The sequence below is a fragment of the Crocodylus siamensis genome, chromosome 5 (assembly GCF_052110815.1).
Source record: "Crocodylus siamensis isolate JL-2025a chromosome 5, ASM5211081v1, whole genome shotgun sequence".
Classification (NCBI taxonomy): Eukaryota; Metazoa; Chordata; order Crocodylia; family Crocodylidae; genus Crocodylus; species Crocodylus siamensis.
Window position 1 is genome coordinate 51,774,831 of NC_143399.1, and position 19,988 is coordinate 51,794,818.

General features: G+C 42.7%; 1 protein-coding gene across 1 annotated transcript in view; it reads left to right on the forward strand.

Moving 5' to 3' along the window:
* The window catches only part of CACNA1E (calcium voltage-gated channel subunit alpha1 E), a 353,537-nt gene that overhangs the window by 290,245 nt on the left and 43,304 nt on the right, over window positions 1-19,988 (forward strand). Inside the window, exons 28-39 of the mRNA XM_090047888.1 lie at window positions 3,878-3,974; window positions 5,767-5,927; window positions 6,874-7,011; window positions 7,750-7,951; window positions 9,468-9,632; window positions 10,672-10,782; window positions 12,872-12,955; window positions 13,083-13,208; window positions 13,822-13,887; window positions 17,102-17,193; window positions 17,826-17,991; window positions 19,786-19,913. Of these exons, the coding sequence (XP_089904014.1) occupies window positions 3,878-3,974; window positions 5,767-5,927; window positions 6,874-7,011; window positions 7,750-7,951; window positions 9,468-9,632; window positions 10,672-10,782; window positions 12,872-12,955; window positions 13,083-13,208; window positions 13,822-13,887; window positions 17,102-17,193; window positions 17,826-17,991; window positions 19,786-19,913 (1,536 nt within the window). The remainder of the gene's footprint in view (window positions 1-3,877; window positions 3,975-5,766; window positions 5,928-6,873; window positions 7,012-7,749; window positions 7,952-9,467; window positions 9,633-10,671; window positions 10,783-12,871; window positions 12,956-13,082; window positions 13,209-13,821; window positions 13,888-17,101; window positions 17,194-17,825; window positions 17,992-19,785; window positions 19,914-19,988) is intronic.

The following is a 19,988-nucleotide window of genomic DNA, read 5'->3' on the forward strand; positions in this document are numbered from 1 at the left end:
CTGCCTTATAGTCCACCCAGATTCCACCCAATCTGATTCTGAAGTACATCTGATGGCCAGGAGGCCCGAAGAACCTAGTAAGTTCAGATTTTACAGAGTTAATGCATAATTAGACATCTTCTGAGCAAACCAGAAAGAACAATCTTCAGACCAACAGAGAAGAAGCCAGACACAGTGGTGGTTCAAGGGAGAACGTAATTTCAGGGAACTCCTAAGAACAACATTCAATATTTTTACATGGTATTCCATATACATTTCCTTTAGAGACTGAGCTGAGATAACTACTTGAGTCATTCATTGTTCTGTCTGCTTTCTGCAGTTGGGAAAGGAGTAGCACTTGAGTCCAGGATATCATCCAGCAGTTTCTTTTGTAGTAGCGACTACAACAGTTTCAAATCAGCTTCCACTTCTCATCAGAACTCATAATACATGAATCAGTATGAAGGGTTAAGGGAGGACACCAGGTAAAATCCAGACTAGTCTTTCCTGGTTCTCTGGGGAGTTGAGGGCAATGCCTGGCTCTGTGGTTCTTGGGAAGGGATTCTGGTTCAATGGATATAAAAACTGCCTTTTACATCCAGGTTGAGTTATTGGAAGCCACAAGCAGAGCTGGACTTTGTAGTGCTGACGTGAAATATCAGAATGCCAAGGCTGTGAGAGAGGCTTGTATATCTGCTCTGATGCAGCTCTTGATCCCTTTATTCCTTTGCTCTCTTGCTCTCTTGAATTTCCTTATCTTCTCTGTTTTCTCTGCACCTGTTGTTTGTTTTCTTTTATGGCTGCCCGACTGGATCACCCACAGGAATACTTTGGGGTAATTATACCATTTGATTCTCTTTGGGGTACCAACAAGGGAAAATGGCTGTTGGGGAAGCTGCTTTGTCTGTCTGTCTGTCTGTCTGTCTGTCTGAAGTTTTCTTATTCCCAGCTGATGTCCTGCTTGCACATGTCTTTATCACCTGTGTGGACTGTTGATGGTTTTGCAACACACTAAGAAGGTAAAGATGGTGAGACTTGGGGCTGACAGGTAACGCCTGTTAGCATGCATCCTCAAAATGGTCTTGGTGCGTGCAGGGGACTTTTAAGCAATGAAAGTTGCATGCCCCCTGCTCTGGATGCGGCCACCTGCAACTATTTGCATCTCAAATGCAACATCACCAGATACATGTGCAGGACCACTACAAGAAGAAAGAGAGGAACACTTATTCCAAGACTGAGAGAAGGCCACACAGAAGCCTGTGTGCATGCATTTTGGATTAAGAACATGATGGAGACTGATGAAGCATACCATGTCCTTGGTGCAAGAGGAAGTCAGGGTTATTTGCACTATCATTCTGCCCATTATTCAGTAACTAGTGCTAACCCAACCAGCGGGCTTGATTGGCTAACTATTCCAAATCTTGTTATTCTGCTGGTCAGATAAAGTTGCGGAAGTAAGCAGCAAATCATAGGCCAGTCATCAGCTGGTTTAAGCCTGTACAGCTCCACTTGTGTAGATTGGAACCCCAAAAAGAGAAGAAACCCGAAGTTCTTCAAAAAAACACTTTAATTCCTTTCTTGTGGGGGAAAGTGATTTAACATTGTTCCCAGAGGGCACTTTAATTGCTAATCATAACGCTTCTGAAACACCCTGTGACTTATCTACAAGAGGTTCTCTGGGGACTGTGTGGTTAATATGAAGTGCTCTGTGCTAGAGAGCTCCCATTAAAGACAGAGTGCTGTTCAGTCAGCTCCATTGTGTGCTTGTGTGTTAGAGCTATGTGAAACTTAATGGTTTTAATTTACAGGGTCCTTCATAGGCTCCTTGTGTCTGATCACCCCTTACATTTCATACAAAGTAGACAACTTCATATGGAGTCCAACTGAAAGCACAGTCTTGCCTAGCTGTGGGTTAAAGCCAAAGAGAGTATTACACATTTTTCCTCTGATGCTATAATCCCTCTCAAGTTGCCCCTCTCCTTAACCCCAACAGAGATGGAGGAAGAAGATTCCTAACACCAGCCCCATGTTTCAGGCTTGGCACTAGCAGGCTGAACTTTTCCCTTGTACTTTGCCCTCTTCTGCAGTGGAGATCTGGTAATGAGCTATTCCTTTGTTCTGCTCCTTCAAAGAAGGAAGCAAGCTAGACTCTTTCTCTTTTCCATTGCAAATTCTTAGCAAGTAACCAAAGGGAAGAGACAGGTGCCTTGGCTACCCTCTCTCTGTCCTGACATAGGGCTAAATGAGAATGCATCCTGTGCTTCCACCTCTGCTACTTGATGCTGTTCTTTGCCTTGGTCTGGGGCTGAGTTGCCCTAGCCCAGATGGATCCAAATGAGGTTTCAGCTGCTGGGTAAGGCAAAGAGCACTGTACAGCAATAGGCACAGAAGACCATTCCCTGGTGTCCTGACACTCTTGCTTGTAGGCATTAAAATAAATGGTTCTGATCCTCCCAAGATCTAAACTTATCATAGCTATGTTGTCCTCTGTCGATTTGTGCCAGATGAGGATCTGGACAGGCATGTTTACCTGTGCATCTGCTTCGCAAATACCTAATGTGAGAATGTGCTTCCAGACTGATGTAGGAAACAGGAGGAAACACAAAGTGGGTTAATTCCAATGTTTGTTCAGTTGTTTTAAATGTGTGTGGGGGGTGGTACTCTGATTGAAGAGTTTTAATTAGTGTTTTTGTTTACATCTATTTACAGTCAGGTCTATCATTGTGCTTTCTATTGTATTAACCCTTACAAAAGGAGCAGTGCAATTAGGAGTATCCTTTGTCAGAAGTTTATTTGCTAGAGGTTTTCAAGTACACCAAATCCCAGATGGATACAAAATGTACTATTTCTTTTCATAGAGCCTGTACATTTTGCTAGCACAAAGTAAATTTCTGATTATTTGAAGATCAGAACTGTGCTAGCTACACCTGGGTTTTACTTATTTATTCATTTATTTTTAAAAGCCTGCTGTTGCTATCAGCATTTCACCATGGCTTACCTTAACAAGGACCCCTTTTTTTTTCCTTAAAAAAAATATAGTATAAAACTCTGCTATAGATTACCATTCCAGAGTAATTATGAAAGCTGTTCTACACCCCAGCTTGCTACAGCCACATTTAATAGCAAGCAAGCAGAGGTTTTTCAACCATGAAATAATTGAAGATATGGCCTAGAATTTTCTAAGATGAATATCAGACTTTTTTGAAGGTCAGAGGGAGATGATATTAGAGATAAATGCTAGTGCAGTAGATGGAATATGCTGAATATTTGCATTTTTCTACCACGGAGCATTGTTGTTATTACAAATAGGTAATATTCTTACAAGTGAAACATTTTTTTTTTAATTGCAAGGTCGGTGGCATTTTGTTAGTCCCACTTAAAAATGGCACAGACCAAGGAGTGTGTCTGCAGTAGGAAAACAGATTGTTCAAACCTGGCAGGCAGCAAGAGGTAGTGATGCCCCAGGAATTCTGTGTGGCACAGTGCCTTCGAAGCAGATGGCACAACTCAGAGAGAGTGTTAAATCACCTGCTTTAACCTTGTTATGTCACAATAATAGGGTTTGCTAGGGCAGTTGTTCCACAGCAAAGGGAAACTACATTAAACCTGGAGTTGGAATTAATGCTCTGACCACCTAAATCTGATCCAAGGTGTCCTAGTTTTTCATTCATTAACGTTGTTGGTGTACGTGTTAAATACCACGAGTCATGTCAGCAAGTAACACACAGCTGACACCAGTAGATTTGCGTTTGAATGTAGCCCTACTTTTCTCATGTATATGCATATTGACAAATAACAAAAGCTGTTGAAAAACTGCACTAAGCTCATCCCAAATTCTGGAAGTTTATTATCTTTTTGTTTTGTTTTTGGATGTGCCTGCTTCTCTCAAACTCTGTAGGACCAACAAGGGCCGGGATATCAAAACTATTAAGTCTCTCCGTGTACTGCGGGTCTTGAGGCCGCTGAAAACTATTAAGCGATTGCCCAAACTCAAGGTAATGCTTGCAGTTCTCTGCATCCATTTGTATTTTTCCCAGGGTTAGTTGGCATTATGGCAGAGCCCCAAGAAAGTTAAAATCACAGGTTGTTCCCATTTTTAAAAGAGATATTTTCCTCCTCCCCTCTACCTTCTTTCACATGGCATTTGAGGTCCTGGCCCTGGAGCACAGACTAGTTCTCTGTGCAGACGGCAAGGCAGACTAGCACCTTCGAAACTAACTGATTCATAGAGGTATAAAGTTCTCTATGGCTAGCACTAGGTAAAGAGTAGACGTATTTGTATGGGTTCCTGTCATAACATCTCAAAGCATTCTGCAAACTGTACCAGTGAATTGACAGGCTGTTTGCAAGCCCAGTTTTCACACATGACCTCTCTTAAGTCCAATAGGCTGTTTAAAATTCATCTCTGGATACCCAATTGGTTAAAGTAGGCTTGGCTGCTTCTTTGCTTATTTGAACTTGGGGTTTGAGAACCCCAATTAGACACCCATAATATATAGGGATTATTTAATCTGCTACTGAAACTAGGGTGACCTCAAAATAAACCCGACATGCTGGATACTGAAATGGGGTAAGCTTATTGGAAGAAAATTCAACTATTGATCTAAAGATCTGTTCCTTTCCCACCGAGGCAGCTTACAAACCTACTGATCCCCTTTTCTGTGATGATAGTGTTGGCAGCATAGATGCTTCTCCACAGCTGTTCTGAGTACCTATTGCAGTCTGTATAGTTCTGCCTGACTTAGGTGTGCAGAATGCCACATGAAGTCAGTAAATGCAGTGGAGTCTGCTGGACACGGACTCAGTGTTAAACAAAATACCCCATTTCAGGAATAACTTTGTAAAGCCTTTAAAATCAGATGCCAGTTCTCCACCTGTGATTGACAACACGGAGTTCCGACTACCAGAGCTCTCAGTGGTTCAGTGTAGTTCAGTGTTCAGAGGAGTCCATGTGGTCTTGTGTGTGTTGTTGCAGCCCCTTGAAAGCCCAGCCAGGCACCAGGACCATACTATGCTCCATGCTCTAGAGACACAGAACAAGAGGGCAACTCCAGTTGTAGCAGCCTCTCACATTCTATGTCATAAATGAAAGCTGGTATTAAAACAAGCCTGAGGCCCCTGCCAAGCCCAGCCCAGCAGTATATTTATAAGCAACTAAAAGCACTGATGTGTATAACTTGCTAAAAGAATCAGATACCGTAAGAGTACTATTTTCTAGAGATTATTTTAAAAGAAAAATGCCATTTTGCTGCTGGCCTGCCAGTTGACCTAGGGTCAAGTCAATTTACGTCTCTGCGACAAGGTTTCCCCATTGGTGAAAAAGGGCGAATGATGCTGCCTCCTTTGTTATGTGTTTTGAGGTCTAGGGATGAAAAAATGTCAGGTGCTGATGTTACTTTAATTAGAGATGTCCAGTCTTCTATCTGAGAAGTCTTGCCAGTTGAGGTGAGGCTAAACAAATCTGTGGTCATTAGCTGTTACTGAGGTCTCTCATACACTGCTGTAGTTGCCAAGAATGCTGCGTACTATAAATATTCACTACTGCTTCTGTTTCTGATGGCGCAGTTCTCTCCTAGGTAGGATTTTTTGGAGGGGTATGTTGCAGTCATGTATAAAATAGCTGATGCTGCCTAGAGCAAAGTATGGTGGTGGCATTTTTTCCGTACTACAAGTGAGAAAAACGTCCTGTCATTAGGTAATTTTGGTCCTACACTCAGCGAGAATATGTTGGTTTTCCAGCATAATCATGTCAGGGAATCACGTCTTTGGTTTTGCTTTCTCCTGCAGGCTGTCTTTGACTGTGTTGTGACTTCCTTGAAGAATGTCTTCAACATACTCATTGTTTACAAGCTCTTCATGTTCATCTTTGCTGTCATCGCTGTCCAGCTTTTCAAGGGGAAATTTTTCTATTGTACAGACAGCTCTAAGGACACAGAGAAGGACTGCATGTAGGTACACCAAGCAGCATATATGAACTAGTCTGCTTTCATGGCAAAGACATCCATTCCCATCTAGTGTGCTAAGAACCAAAAGTACCTGAGAAGTCTAGGATTCTCACTCCTCCCTCTCCCTCCAGGCCCTCAAAACTCTGGTTACTGTCCAGTTTGGGTTCTAAATTCAGTCCTTGGTCATGGGTTACACACAATCCTCACTTCCTGAGCAACCAAACCTATAAAATGTTGCTTGAAGACTCATGTAGAGGAGGCCTTACAGAGCACTTGCTCTCATTCCATTCCCGAGGTGAAATTTCTGTGTTTCAGAGAGGTTGCTCCCTGCCATCTTGGGAGAAGTCATAGTGGGATCGGTACAAAGAAATCCAGCTTTAAATGAACACTGAGCCTCCCTGCCTCCCCTTAGCTGGTCTCTTCAACTGAAGGTTAAAACACATTTCACCTGGTGCTTCCCTCAGTGTTTTTTTTCAATTAGAATGTGGAGGAAGAGAAGTCAGCTCCTAATTGTTGCCCTGCACAAAACATTACCATTTAGTCCCATGACTGGCTAAGAAGCCATAGCTTCAGCTGCTGAAATGACCACTTGGGCTTCGAACTCTTGTAATCCATTCTCTTTTACTAGCCCAACCCTTCTCCCCTCCCCCCGCCCCAGCTTCCCCTCTTTTGTCCTTTACTCTTTCATAGATCTCTTAAGTTTTTCCTTGTTTGTTTTCCCTATTTTTCTCCAATCCTGTTACCTTCCTTTTTTATTGTTTTGTTTCCCTCCTCTCTGCTTCCCTCGCCCTGCTCAATCTCCAATGTCCTTCATTTTCTGTCCTTACTAAGACCTTTCCATACCTGCATGGAGAGAGTAATTTTCCTTCCATACTGCCCCAAGCATGAAGCCCACCTCTTCAATGCTGACAGCATAAAGAAGTCCTGAGGTTCTCTTCTCACCTTACAGAGGCAATTATGTGGATCATGAGAAAAACAAGATGGAAGTGAAGTGCCGTGAATGGAAGCGCCATGAATTCCACTATGACAATATCATTTGGGCTTTACTTACACTCTTCACTGTCTCCACTGGAGAGGGGTGGCCACAGTGAGTATTAGACTTGGTTGTCTTTGCTTGCCTGTGTCTATGAGCATAGGTTTCACAGTGAAACCTAACATTTTCTCCTTTCAGAAAGCTATGTGGTGGAGTTAATATCTCTGTTTCTCCTTGTGGGACAGAAAAGGAGGGGAAGGAGAAAGGTTGAGAAATGATATCAGTGTGAGAGAACTTTGGCAAGTCAGTGGGTGTGGTGAGATCTGCTCCTTTCCTGCAAAGTTAACTATGGGCCAGTGCATCTTTCTGAGTGGGCCTGAGGGGACTTTTGGGCCAGTCCATCTCTGAGCATGAAACACCTGGAGCTCTGTTGGTTACTCCACTCTCCATGTTGGAGGAGCTCTTGGGCAGGCTTTGCCCTTATGTGTGACACTGGGGAGCTATGGGACACTCTTTTGCATGTGTGACATGCTTTAACTCCAGCACAGCGCATCTTCATTTGGATGCAGGAAGTAGTTCTGGGCTCTTGTAATGTAGGAGGGAAAATATCTCCTCCTATGGTGAGCCCAGCAACCCTTATGAGCTTGTTCTTGGCATTCTAGCAAGGATTTGGTTTGTTTTATCAATGTGACAAGTATGCACTATAGGATTAGATGGAGGTAGATATTGGAAAGGGGTTCTGTTAGGTACATGATGCTCTCCCAGTAAAAGACAGTCTGGGGAGGCATCTGGAATGGGCCTGCCATCATCATGTGTGTGACCCGCTGGGCTTCTCTTTGCCCCATGCTCCAGGGTGCTGCAGCATTCCGTGGATGTGACCGAGGAGGACCGGGGGCCCAGCCGCAGTAACCGCATGGAGATGTCCATTTTTTATGTGGTGTATTTTGTGGTCTTCCCTTTCTTCTTTGTCAACATCTTTGTGGCTCTCATTATCATCACATTCCAGGAGCAAGGAGACAAAATGATGGAGGAATGCAGTCTGGAGAAGAATGAGGTAATGCATAGCACGGGGAAAGTAGGAGAGCACAGGGTGGAATGAAAGATGGTTTCATTTTACCTTTGCTATGGAAAGACAGTTTCAGATGCAACCCACAGAGAGCAGAGCTCTAAGGCTAAATAAGACATATGATGAGAAAATGGGTAAAAGTTCAGTAATGTTCACTTCAGCCTGAACTACACTCTGTTCAGTGCGTGCCTTCCCACTCTACCTTATTCTTCATGTACAATAGCCTCCCAAATAAGATATGCACCTTGTTTTTGAAAGGCTGCATGAAGAAAAAACAATCTTTCCTTGCTTCTGCAGCAGGAACCTCTGATGTGGAGGGAGGGTGAGGGGCAGAGAAAAAGTCCAAGGCTAACAGCTAGGGAGCCCCTAGTGCAACACTGCAGCACTACTTTCACTCCCTCCTATCCCCATCAGAAACTGCTCTTACTGTATAGACTTGCTCATAGGTGCTGTATGAGGGAAAGGGAAAACCTATCCAAATTTCCAGCAGCTGAATTTTAGGAAAATAGCATGTGTTGTATATAAGAAAAGGTATTTTCTGGAGCCTCAGATATTTCAGTCATTCCTGGATCATTGTTACTGATTCAGTCCTGATCCCCCTCACACCAACAGTTCACCAAGCTGCCCTGATATTTTTAAAGGGGGCCATTGTTGTAAAAGTCCCATCTGTGGCTGCTGTGAATCGCCCACACCATTACTGGGATGGAATAGCAAGGAAGCCATAACTCCTCCCGCACCCACTTTACAGCCAGCAAGGTTTTGCCCCTTGGTTTTAAATGGAAAATTATTTTCTTCATCTGCATTTTATCTTGTTCTGTTGGTTATAGTGAGCTATAGCTTATTCGTGCTGAACTAATACTGTTTTCCATTACACAACAGATGTAGTGAAGTAAATAGATCAATTACCCATTGATATAATATAGTGACAGTATGATAAATTAACATGTAAGAAAAAGGACTTCCTGTGTAGTTTCTGCCAAAGAGCTTGCATTTTCAGATGATAATTTGAAGAAACTTCCTGTGTTTGTGGCAATAACCATACCCAGGTGTAAAAAAAAATGCCAAAGTTGGAGGACCAATGTGTTCATTAGCTCAGGATATAGTTATTATTATTATTAGACAAATATAATATCATTATCATTAACTCTTTTATATTCAGTCTGAATGCAGCAAAACAGTTTACAGTACAGTACAATGAACATCCTACACTGTTTCACTACATTAATGTCCACATGTAGCTTCATCTTACAAAGACCTTTTGCTTACAGAAGCATGTCCTTTCCTATGTCTGGCTCAGTTAACTTAGCAAGTCGCTGTAGGACTGTTTCTGTAGTTTAAAACCCAGAATAGACTTCATAACCCCAGACAGGATACGAAGATTGTGCCTGTGGCAGATCCTCTGCTTGGTTTCTCTGCAGTCCACCAAACTGTACTGTCAACACAAGGACATCGAGGGGGAAGAAGAGAAGCTGAGTCCAAGCTAATGGATTTTGTTTTTTTCCAGAGGGCGTGCATTGACTTTGCCATCAGTGCCAAACCTCTCACTCGCTACATGCCTCAAAACCGACATACCTTCCAGTACCGTGTCTGGCACTTTGTGGTCTCCCCTTCCTTTGAATACACCATCATGGCCATGATAGCTTTGAATACTGTGGTGCTGATGATGAAGGTGAGCTGACCAAATTTCTCAGAGGCTGGGAATGGCTTGCCCCTGCTTAGGGAAGTTGTGGGGGAGGAGAAGCATACAGGAAGGGATTTAGAAAGCATGTTATTTGTTTTTAAGGAGATGGTGCCAGGAGTTCATTTTATATCTTGTCTGTTGGCTAAGAAACTGATGAGGTCACAATCTTGGCTCCTCCAACACTGTCTTTAATATTCATTCAGGCATGTTGTACTCAATCCATAGAGCTGAGTTCTTGCAGTGAACCTAGAAGGCAATAAATCCCAATGACATTCAAGGCCAGACTTTCAAAAGTACCCTGATGTGGCCTCTTACAATTCACCTATGCTTTTTTACTTCCAGGTTTAAATATCTGGCTAAATGATTTGCCTGCTCGAATGCAGTTCTTTCACCAACATCTAACTTTTTTGACTTCCATGTGCAGAAAAGTGCTGCATTCCACATGGAGGCCTCCTCTTTGTATTCCTTCACTCTTTTACTGAGAGGAAGGCTAAGACTATCATATTTTTATAAGAATCTCCCTTTGTTTCTAGTTTTCCTTGTAGCCTGGAGGAATATCTTATGAGACCACAGACTTGCACACAAAAGAATTGCCCACTTGCAATTTTCCCAGAAAGGATTCATTTAGGGTAACAAGCAGCCTCTTTGAAACAAAAGTGCCTTGAACAGGAGACATCATGAGTTATTGGGGTACTCACTGCAGCATGACCTGGGTTTATTCTATGATTCACGCCTAATAGTGATTGCCATTTTTGAGTGTCCTTCCTCTCCTCAGTTTCACTTACTCACCCTTCCCTACCAGATGGAGCTAATCAGGAGAAAGGCAGACTTATTATTTCATTACTGGGAATGTATGGTAGCTGGCTTAAATAACAAGAGTTTTACCCTTATCCCATCCATCACATGGGATGAAACTCAGGGGTTTGTCCAAGACCAAGTCCATTATTATGAAACTCAGGGAGCCTTGTTGTAAGATTCCATTTCTGTAGCTGCTCATTAGATGGTTACAACTCTCTCTTTCTGGCAGTATTATTCTGCACCCTATACATACGAGCTGGCTTTGAAGTACCTGAACATTGCATTTACCATGGTGTTCTCCTTGGAATGTGTCCTGAAGATTATAGCTTTTGGCTTCTTGGTAAGTTGTTACTACCAGTACTCAGTACCAGCATGAGATTCTCAATTGATCTGGCACTGGTACAGGATTTTGGTGTCCTAGTTTGTAATTAGTATGCTGTTCTGGCATTTGGAATGGGATTATCGTCCTACAGCATGCAAATGATATTTAGAGCTCGCATTTGATTGAGGACTGTAATTGTCCTGAGTACTGGAACCTTTCTTTGGAGTCTCATGAAGCACACTGTGTCTTGATGTGTACCTGGTTTTTCAGTACAGATCCTTCCAGATCCCTGAGCCAATCTGTGGAGCTTTTAGGATTTCAGAATGAGTATCTCTGGATGAACTCTCTGGAGTTTTAATACAATCAGAGCTGCTGAGAGTCACCCCCACTACTGCTGCAAACTGTTCTCATTTTTAGTCATTTTGCTCTTTTGAATGAATTCAACACTAGTGAAAGCCATCAGATTGTCATCCCCCACCTCCTGAGTAATTCAGTTTCCAGACCCATTGAGTCCTTAGCCCTTCTGCTGAGACTGCCAGCCAGAATGCCACTTACTGTCTGTTGTGGTGGTGGCTGTTATCATGTTAACACTTCTCTACTAGGTATTACGGTAAATCCACCAATTCCTTTGCAATAGGCCATGAAATGCCCATCCATTGATAGCTTTTGACTTGTCAGCTTGACCCTGATTTGAACTGGTGATCTGGCAGTAAAAGGCCTTCTATCAAATTACCATTCCTTGAATCATCCATCTCTCAATGAATCATGTTATTATTCAAACATAAGGGATTTGTTATTTGTGAACATAACACATTTTTCTTCACCTACCCTGCACAGCTTTGGAAAAGCTAATTTGATTTGCTCTTTGATTCTGTTTCCTTCTGTTTATTATCCATCCTGGTGGATGAAATCTGATTGCTCTCCCTTATCCTAAGCCAGCATGTGGAATACTTATTATTACTGTGCCTGGAAGCCCAACTAATGGTCAGTACCCCATGCTGTACAACCATAGAACTAAAAGATGGTTCCTGCCACGCAGAGCTTACCATCTTATGAGAGATAAAAGATACCCAGGGAAATACAAATCATCAGTGTGACAATATTGGTTAGTATGATACCGTGATCTCAGGACACCTGCATCCTAACCATTGTCATCACATCATTGTCCATTAAATTTACATTACAAATTGTTGTTAGATTGCAAGATGCACAGATTGAAAACTGTCCTGTTGCAAATTAATGATGGTCCACTTATATGATGGTCTGCAGTTGATACATAATGAATAACACCCCACCATAACAGGGAGACAGAATGTTGTGCTAGTAAACAGAAAGGTTCACCAGGGCTGAGAGTTATTTTCTAAAGAAGCAGCCCATGTGTTTGTGCACACAGCACACTAAACACCCTCAGCTGAGTTGAGATAAATGTTTAAGAAGCTGTATAACGCAGTGTTTGGAGCACAGAACTAGGAGTTAGGAGACCTGGATTCTGTGCATGGCTCCACATCTGGCTTGCTGGGTTCTCAACCTCTCTGTATCTCACTGTCCTGATTTCTAAAATGGGAACAATACCACTTACCTTTTTAAATCCCTTGGATTTTCTCCAATGGAAGGTGCTACAGAAAGGCAAAGTATTATTATTAGATCCAGTCCTTAAAGTCTCATTCACACAAAACTTACACTAACTTCAAGATTTTGTCTGAGTTGTAGGTACCCAGGGAAGTGCTAGATTGTGTATGAATAATTGGTTGCATGTTTAAATAGATGAATATACCTCTGGTTTCATCCACTGATATTTGTACCTTCAAGTAGGTAGCTTTTCCTGTTCTTATCTATAACCCTTTAATGATATCCTTATGCATGCGAGAGAATTCTGTGCCCACGGGGGATTTTTTTACCAATTTGGCTTATACAGCTCATGAGTCACCTCAGAAAATCCTGTTCACTATGTGGACATTCTTGTCCACAGCAACAGTAGGACAGTATTCTGGACCATGGTTGCATGATATGATATTGATTACTGTTATACAAGGAGACTTGGCGTATGTTTAGCACTGATCTGGACTTGACATCTTGTGTTTAAATCTTCATTTTTGGATCTCTGCAGAATTATTTCCGGGACACCTGGAACATCTTTGACTTCATCACTGTGATTGGCAGCATCACAGAAATTATCTTGACAGACACCAAGGTGAGCATTTTGACTCTGTGTAATTGTGGTAGCAGTTTGAGGGTGGGTTTCTTTCCCTGCCTGTCTTTGGGAAGTAGGTTAGGTGTGGTGGTTCTGGCCTTCTTCTGATAGTTTGGTTTTCTCACAGTTGGTAAACACCAGCGGCTTCAACATGAGCTTTCTGAAACTGTTCCGAGCTGCTCGCCTCATCAAACTGCTCCGCCAGGGCTACACCATCCGTATTCTGCTGTGGACCTTTGTGCAGTCTTTCAAGGTAAAGGGGGTGTGTTGGCTTCTCAGTGTAGAAGTTTGGGACAGTTACTAAACTTGAATTATTCTCATGGCACTTCTGACTTGATAGTTGCAGGAAGAATCGGAAATCTTAGTCAGTATCCAAATTTTAGTCAGTTTAGCTGACACAAACATCTGAACTTTTCAGAATTAGCTTACCTAATTCTAACTCTAGAGGGGCAAAATGGTAAGCCTGCCTCATAGTAAAAGACAAAGGTCTGTCCCACTGCAGAGGGTCCTTGAAGGTCTTTGTGATGCATATGAAAGGTGTCCATTTACAAGTCAGCAAGTCAGTAACTGGCACACTTTGCCAGCTGTTTAATAGGGGTGCTTGCTGGTGTGCTTTTGCATATGCCAGGTGTTTGTCTGTGTCTTTTATAAAATGCAGTGATGAGACACAGTTTGGCTATGGCCTCTGTAATCACTGAAAAATATTGTGAAGTTCCAGCAGGAGGTGAGGTGCTGACTAGCTTTTCGTAAGTCATTGCTGCATCCTCTGGGGGTGGGGGTCAGTACAGTTCACAAACTATTGAAGATAAGCAATATTCTGAAGCCTCTATCTGTGCTAAATCAGACTCTTGTGACTTATCTTTCAGGCCCTTCCCTACGTTTGTCTCTTGATAGCTATGCTTTTCTTCATATACGCAATCATTGGGATGCAGGTAAGCCAAAATATCTGGATGCGTCTCACGTACTGGGATGCTTCTCTCTGGAGTTGACAGAATGAAGAATACTGCACTTTGGCTGCATCTCCACTTTGGCGGAATCTGCACGAGACGCTGACTGCGCAGTAGCTCATAACAAGTACTAAATGACGGCACAGTAATAACTGCGCAGTCAGCGTCTCGTGTAGACATGGCCTTTGTCACCTATTTCAGCATTATTGAGTCTGGCATCTGCTTATCAGGTTAGTTCCTGTTTAATAGGTCAGGCTGCCCAGAGGTTTGAGGTCTAAGCAACTTGCTAATGTGGTGCAGCATTTAATATACTCACAGGTTGCCAGTGTGTATCCTCAGAAATTCACTGATAGAGTATATATCTAGAGTCCCTACTCCATGGGTTGGTTACATCATCATGGTGACATGACCGTAATGATGAAGAACACATGGATGGAATCCTTCGTATGGATTGCATCATCAGACATTCCCATCAGACTCAGCGGGGCAACCCAAAAGGATAGGATAGAAAGTTCCTTGCAAATCAGATCTCTTTACTGTCTAAGACTTTAGAAATTTTTCAGTTTCTACCATCTGTCACCCACCTGCAGAAGGTAGTTCACACAGAGAGTAGGTGAGAGTCTTTGTGCCTGAGATCCAAACCAACAAGCACTCCCCTATGGTCCAATATGCATTTGTGTGTGAAGACCAGGGATCCTGGTTTTCTTTGATTAAAAAAAAAATCCCCAATTTTCAATTTAAAAAGGTAACCCAAAATCCATATTTTTCCATGATTAAAATGAAACACCACTAATATATAGATATGTACATAGTGGTGTTTCTTTTTAATCATGGAAAAATGTGGATCCCTGGTGAAGATTCACAGACAAGTTGCTGAAACAGTGGTCAGGGGCTGATCCTGCAATTGAAGTTAGCAGGAACTGTAGATGCTTGGCATTTTGCAAAATCAGTTTCTTAGGCCCAGATCCACTAAAGCAGTTAAGCTTGTGAGTGAAAGGGACTAAGATGAGTGGGACTACCTCTGCTTAAAGTTAAGCATAAGCTTAAAGTGCTCTCCAGGTTCTGTCTTGTGGTTTGACTTCCTAAGAGCTACATTTTTCAGAAGGCATCTTTGGCTATTAATGTTCAGGGTTTCATCATGTCATAACTGTAGGCACTGTGTTAACTAATAGAACTGCCTGATGTTCACAGTTGTGAAGTGCTTTTGGGAGGTGGGGAAATGTATTCTCGTGAATTCTGGATGACACGGCTACCACCTGCTCTGAAGATGGAGAGAATCTGGCTTCACTTTTTGATTGGAGATGTGGTTATTTAAGTTGCCTTCCTTCCTTTTTCCTCTGCCAAGCTGAATATCAGTGACCTGTTTTTTGGTCATCCTTCCCTAAATGCCCCCAGCAGCTCCAGGTCTTTTCTCCTCCCCCAGCTGCCATATGATTCAGCTCCTCCCCCCCTGCAGTGTGATAGTAGTTGCTTTTTTTCACACTATTGTGAGCAAATCCCCAAGCAGTGGAATCAGTGGGCGTTATTTGAACAAAATAGCTGGAGGCAGAAAATACAATTATATGTTCCAAACCTTTGTGGAAAAAAATACTCCGCAGTTAGCATATTTTTAGGTACACAGAAAACAGAATAAATATTTAATAATAATAATACAACACTTCCCCTCTTCAAACTACTTTACAAGCATAAACTAATTAAGCCTGGCAGTATTGCTGGGGTGTAGGTCAGCATTATTGTATAGTCACAGTTTCAGTGTTAACTATACCTTTGATTGCCCCTGCCCCTTCAACCACCTCCTCATGGACAGTCCACTTAGGTCTCAGGTACAATGCTTGCATCCTTTCCCTTTAAAACACCTTTAGGGTGTTTGCAAGTCATTGTGATCGTGTCTAGCAGGTTTGATTTACCATGGATTTGCTATCTCTTAGGGACAGTGACAGAGAGAAGTAGTGACCAATCAGCTTTTGCAAAGCAGGGTAGCACTTCTTTTAAGATACAAGCATTACAGAGAAAACACCTGTCTGTACACAAGCTAGAAGAACCAGGTATCCTTCATCGCCTGTATAGGATCCTGGTATGTGTAGACACAAGTTTGTCTGATTTTTTTGTTCCAATCTGTGTCTCTGTACATGTGCCTCTGGCCCAAGAGCAGAGTTCTCTCTTCCAACCCTTCACCGTTGTCTGGTTTTGTGAAACAGAACAAACCAGTACATGCATTTTCTTTGAGGGGACAAGACTCCTCACACTGGCTTACATGCCAGAGAATTAGTGTTAATTATGCCCAAGTGAGCCAGCAACAAACATACAAACACTTAAAGCAATGAGACAAAATTATTTCTGATTATACAACATATCCGTAACATCCATCATATCGCCATATAATAGTCTTTGAATTGAAACATGCTTGCAGTGTCCCATGCCTGGCCAATATATTCATTGTGCAGATGGAGAGGCAAAGAGGTTATGTGCTTTGCCTGCTGCAACAGAAGGAAATACTTGTTGGAGTTGGATTTAGACTTCTGGGCCCCAGTCTTGTATTCAGACCTTGCCTTTTTCTCAAGATGCTTATACTGGAAATGTGGTGAACTACACCAGAATTGTCCCAGAAGATATTTTAGATATTTCTACAGCTTCCATTATCACAGAATTAGAGTGTTTCACAATTGTTCACATGTACCAGAAGTGTCAGCTTATATTCTCCCTTTATTTATAAAAAGTTCAGCCTCATCGGTTTGGGAAAGTTGCACCAATGGACTGAAGGAGAGAAGGGAATGTTATCTGAGGAGTTATTACCCTTCTTTGAAGGAAGCTTCTTGATAGCATGCAAAGCATTCAACAGCTTTAGTACTCTGCTGTTCCGTAGGAAACAGCTTCTGGCCTGGTACATTTCTCACCAGCAGGACACGTGTGTGTTAAATGTGTGTGTGTATGACTGTGTCAGTGTGGGTGAGCATCAGTGCCTGCCCCTGGTGACAGCCAGCAGAGCTCCTCTCTGAAGGGCCAGCTCCAGCAGATGAAGCTGCCTTTCTGATGTGCTGGCTATTATGCTCAGACCAGCTGTCTGCGCCATGGGTGCGTGGGAGGGAAGGTAACGGTTTCCAGCCCATGCTGAGTTGCTGGCTGTGAAGGTCGGCTTGCTTCCTGGCTTGGCACATCTCATGTGCTGAGTTTTCCTTCTTTCCTTCCTTTCTGCTCGTAGGTTTTTGGGAATATCAAACTAGATGAAGGAAGCCACATAAACCGACACAACAACTTCCGCAGCTTCTTGGGCTCCCTCATGCTCCTCTTTAGGTACATGTGTGTCCCTCAAGTTACAAACAGATATCGCAGTTTGCCCCACCTGTTTTGTCCATGCCACATTGCTGAATTCTGGCCTTGGCTGAGGAGAGTCAGCACTGGCTCAGGCTCTGGGAAGTGAAAACAGAGATGACAGATCACTTGGCCATGCACTCACCACCAAGGCCTTTGAGTGTTGCATGTACATCTGTGACCTCCCCTCATACCCCCCAGATCATTCCCTCAGGGCTGCATTCACACCACCAATTTCCAGCTCATGGATCGTGCTGTTGAAGGATATCAATGAAACCAGTTTTAAAACATGATTAGCTTTCCATTCAAATAGGAATGCTATCTGCAGTCCTGCTAGGTACAAGGGAGTTGAAGGGAGTTGCCAGCACCATCAGGTCACTAGCTTCTCCTATCATGAAATAATATTATGCAGTTTAGTTTACCAAGGAGATGTCATGGTATTGTCTAAAGCAGCTGGCATGCCTGCAGTCCAAAACCTCAGAGCATAACTTGGTGGTGTTTTTAATCTTAGAAAGGGGGAGATGAGTGAGTCCTCAAGAACGTTACTTATATGTTGTGGGGCAAAGTGGGGCAGTCGTGGGCTGGTGCTGACAGTGGGTGTGTTCTGGATGCAGGAGTGCCACAGGTGAGGCATGGCAAGAGATTATGCTTTCATGCCTGGAAGGCAAAGGCTGTGAGCCCGACACTACAGCGACATCTGGACAGAATGAGAATGAGCGCTGCGGCACTGACCTGGCTTATGTTTACTTTGTCTCATTCATCTTTTTTTGCTCATTCCTGGTGAGTTTCCTTCCTTGTACCTCATCAATCCTCAGTCCTTAGGACCTGTTGTCATGGACTGATTCTGATCAAGGGATGTTTCCAGCTCCACCCTGCCCTCAGCTGCTCCCTGATGACGGGATCCACTGTGTTGAGATTTGGTTCCATCTGTGTGACAGTGAAGTATAGGTAGTACCTAATTTAGCTGCAGCAGCATAGCTAAACAGCCCTTGTTTTAACCCAGCTTCTTGGGCACATTAATTATTACAGTCTGTTGTGAGCTCTATACTGTAGTGGCTAGGCTACTACCTATATCAAGCGAATTAGTTTAAAAGTAGCACAGGCATCTCTGCACTACAGTGCAATTGCAGCACCTCAAATATGTAGTATGGACAGGCCACTCTTGGAACCAAACCACATGGACTCCCCTCCCTGATGCTTCTGTCAGACCAAACTGATACAGACTTTGTAAATTTGCAGATGACACAAATCTTCATATGGTATTATGCACTGTGGAGGACAGAATTAGGAACCAGAAAGACCTCGATAAATTGGAAAAATGGTTTGAAATCAATCAGTTGAAACTGATAAGGACAAGTGCAAAATTATGCACTTAGGATGGAACAGTCTCATGTTCAAGTAGAACTGCAGGGTGACTGACTAGGTTGCAGTACTGCAGAAAAGGACCTAGAATTTATAGTGGGACACAAGCTGAATGCAAGTCCACAGTATAACTAGTATTGCAACAACAACAAAAAAGCCAATAGCATACTGGGTTGTATTATCTATTAACAGGCAGAGGCATAGCAAGCTCATTAAGTTCCTGATGGGGAATGGTGGGGCATTCAGAGGCTGCTGTTGCCATGATAAAGACTGGCACCCCCTCTTAGTTGGCACTTATTTGTTCTACCCTAGCTGAGGTACTTTTAACAGGAATGTTGTATGCAAGTCCTGGGAAGTGATTCTTAGACTCCATTCAGCACTATTGAGGCCTTACCTGGAGTACCGTGTCCAGCTTTGGGCATTGCACTTCCAGAAAGATGTGAACAGATTGGAAAGAGTCCAATGAAGAGCAACAAAAATGATGAGTGATCTGGAAAACATAACTTACAAAGATTGGTTAATAAGTTTAATAATTGGTTAATAAGTAATAATAAGAAGAGAAGACTGGGGGTGGGAGTGGAGATTTGATATGTCTTCAAATACAGAAAGTTTTTTTATAACGGAGATGGTGATAGTCTTCTGTGTTTCCTCAGGGAACAGGATGAGAAATAATGGTCTTAAATTTCAGCAAGAGGAATTTAGGTTAGATATTAGGAATAACTTTCTAGTTATGAGGGTAGGTTAGCTGTGGAATTAATTACATAGGTTGTGGAATCTCCATCTTTGGATGTTTTTAAGAGCAGGTTAAATAGGTCCTTGTCTGGGATGGTTTAGACATGGATGATCCTACCTAGAATGGGGAACCAGACTAGATGGCCTTGTGAGGCCCCTTTCAGCCTCACTGTTCTATTTTAAGTGTACAATGTATAACACCATTCTGTTTTAACACAGCATAAAAAGAATCAAATTATTTCTGTTTGAAAATACAAGTATTGATTTATGAGAAAATTGGTTCTATAGCATAGGGTCCCAGCATGCGCTTCAAGGAGAGCACTCTGTAGGGGGAGGAAAGGAACAGACTCAAGACTGCTATACTCTTTATTTACAGATTCCATTTTCTTCTCTCTTCCCTTCCTCTTTCACACGTACCATCTTCCTCTTGTCTTTCCCCTTCTCCATTCCTTTCTCGCCATTTCCTTCCTTTCCACTTAGATGCTCAATCTGTTTGTGGCGGTCATAATGGACAATTTTGAATACCTGACTCGGGATTCCTCCATCCTGGGCCCTCATCACCTAGACGAATTTGTCCGGATCTGGGCGGAGTACGACAGAGCCGCATGGTATGTTGCTAAGCTCCCCTGCCTCTTTCTGATCTCTCAGAGGACTTGTTTTTGGAACCCATTTGGCTGTAATAT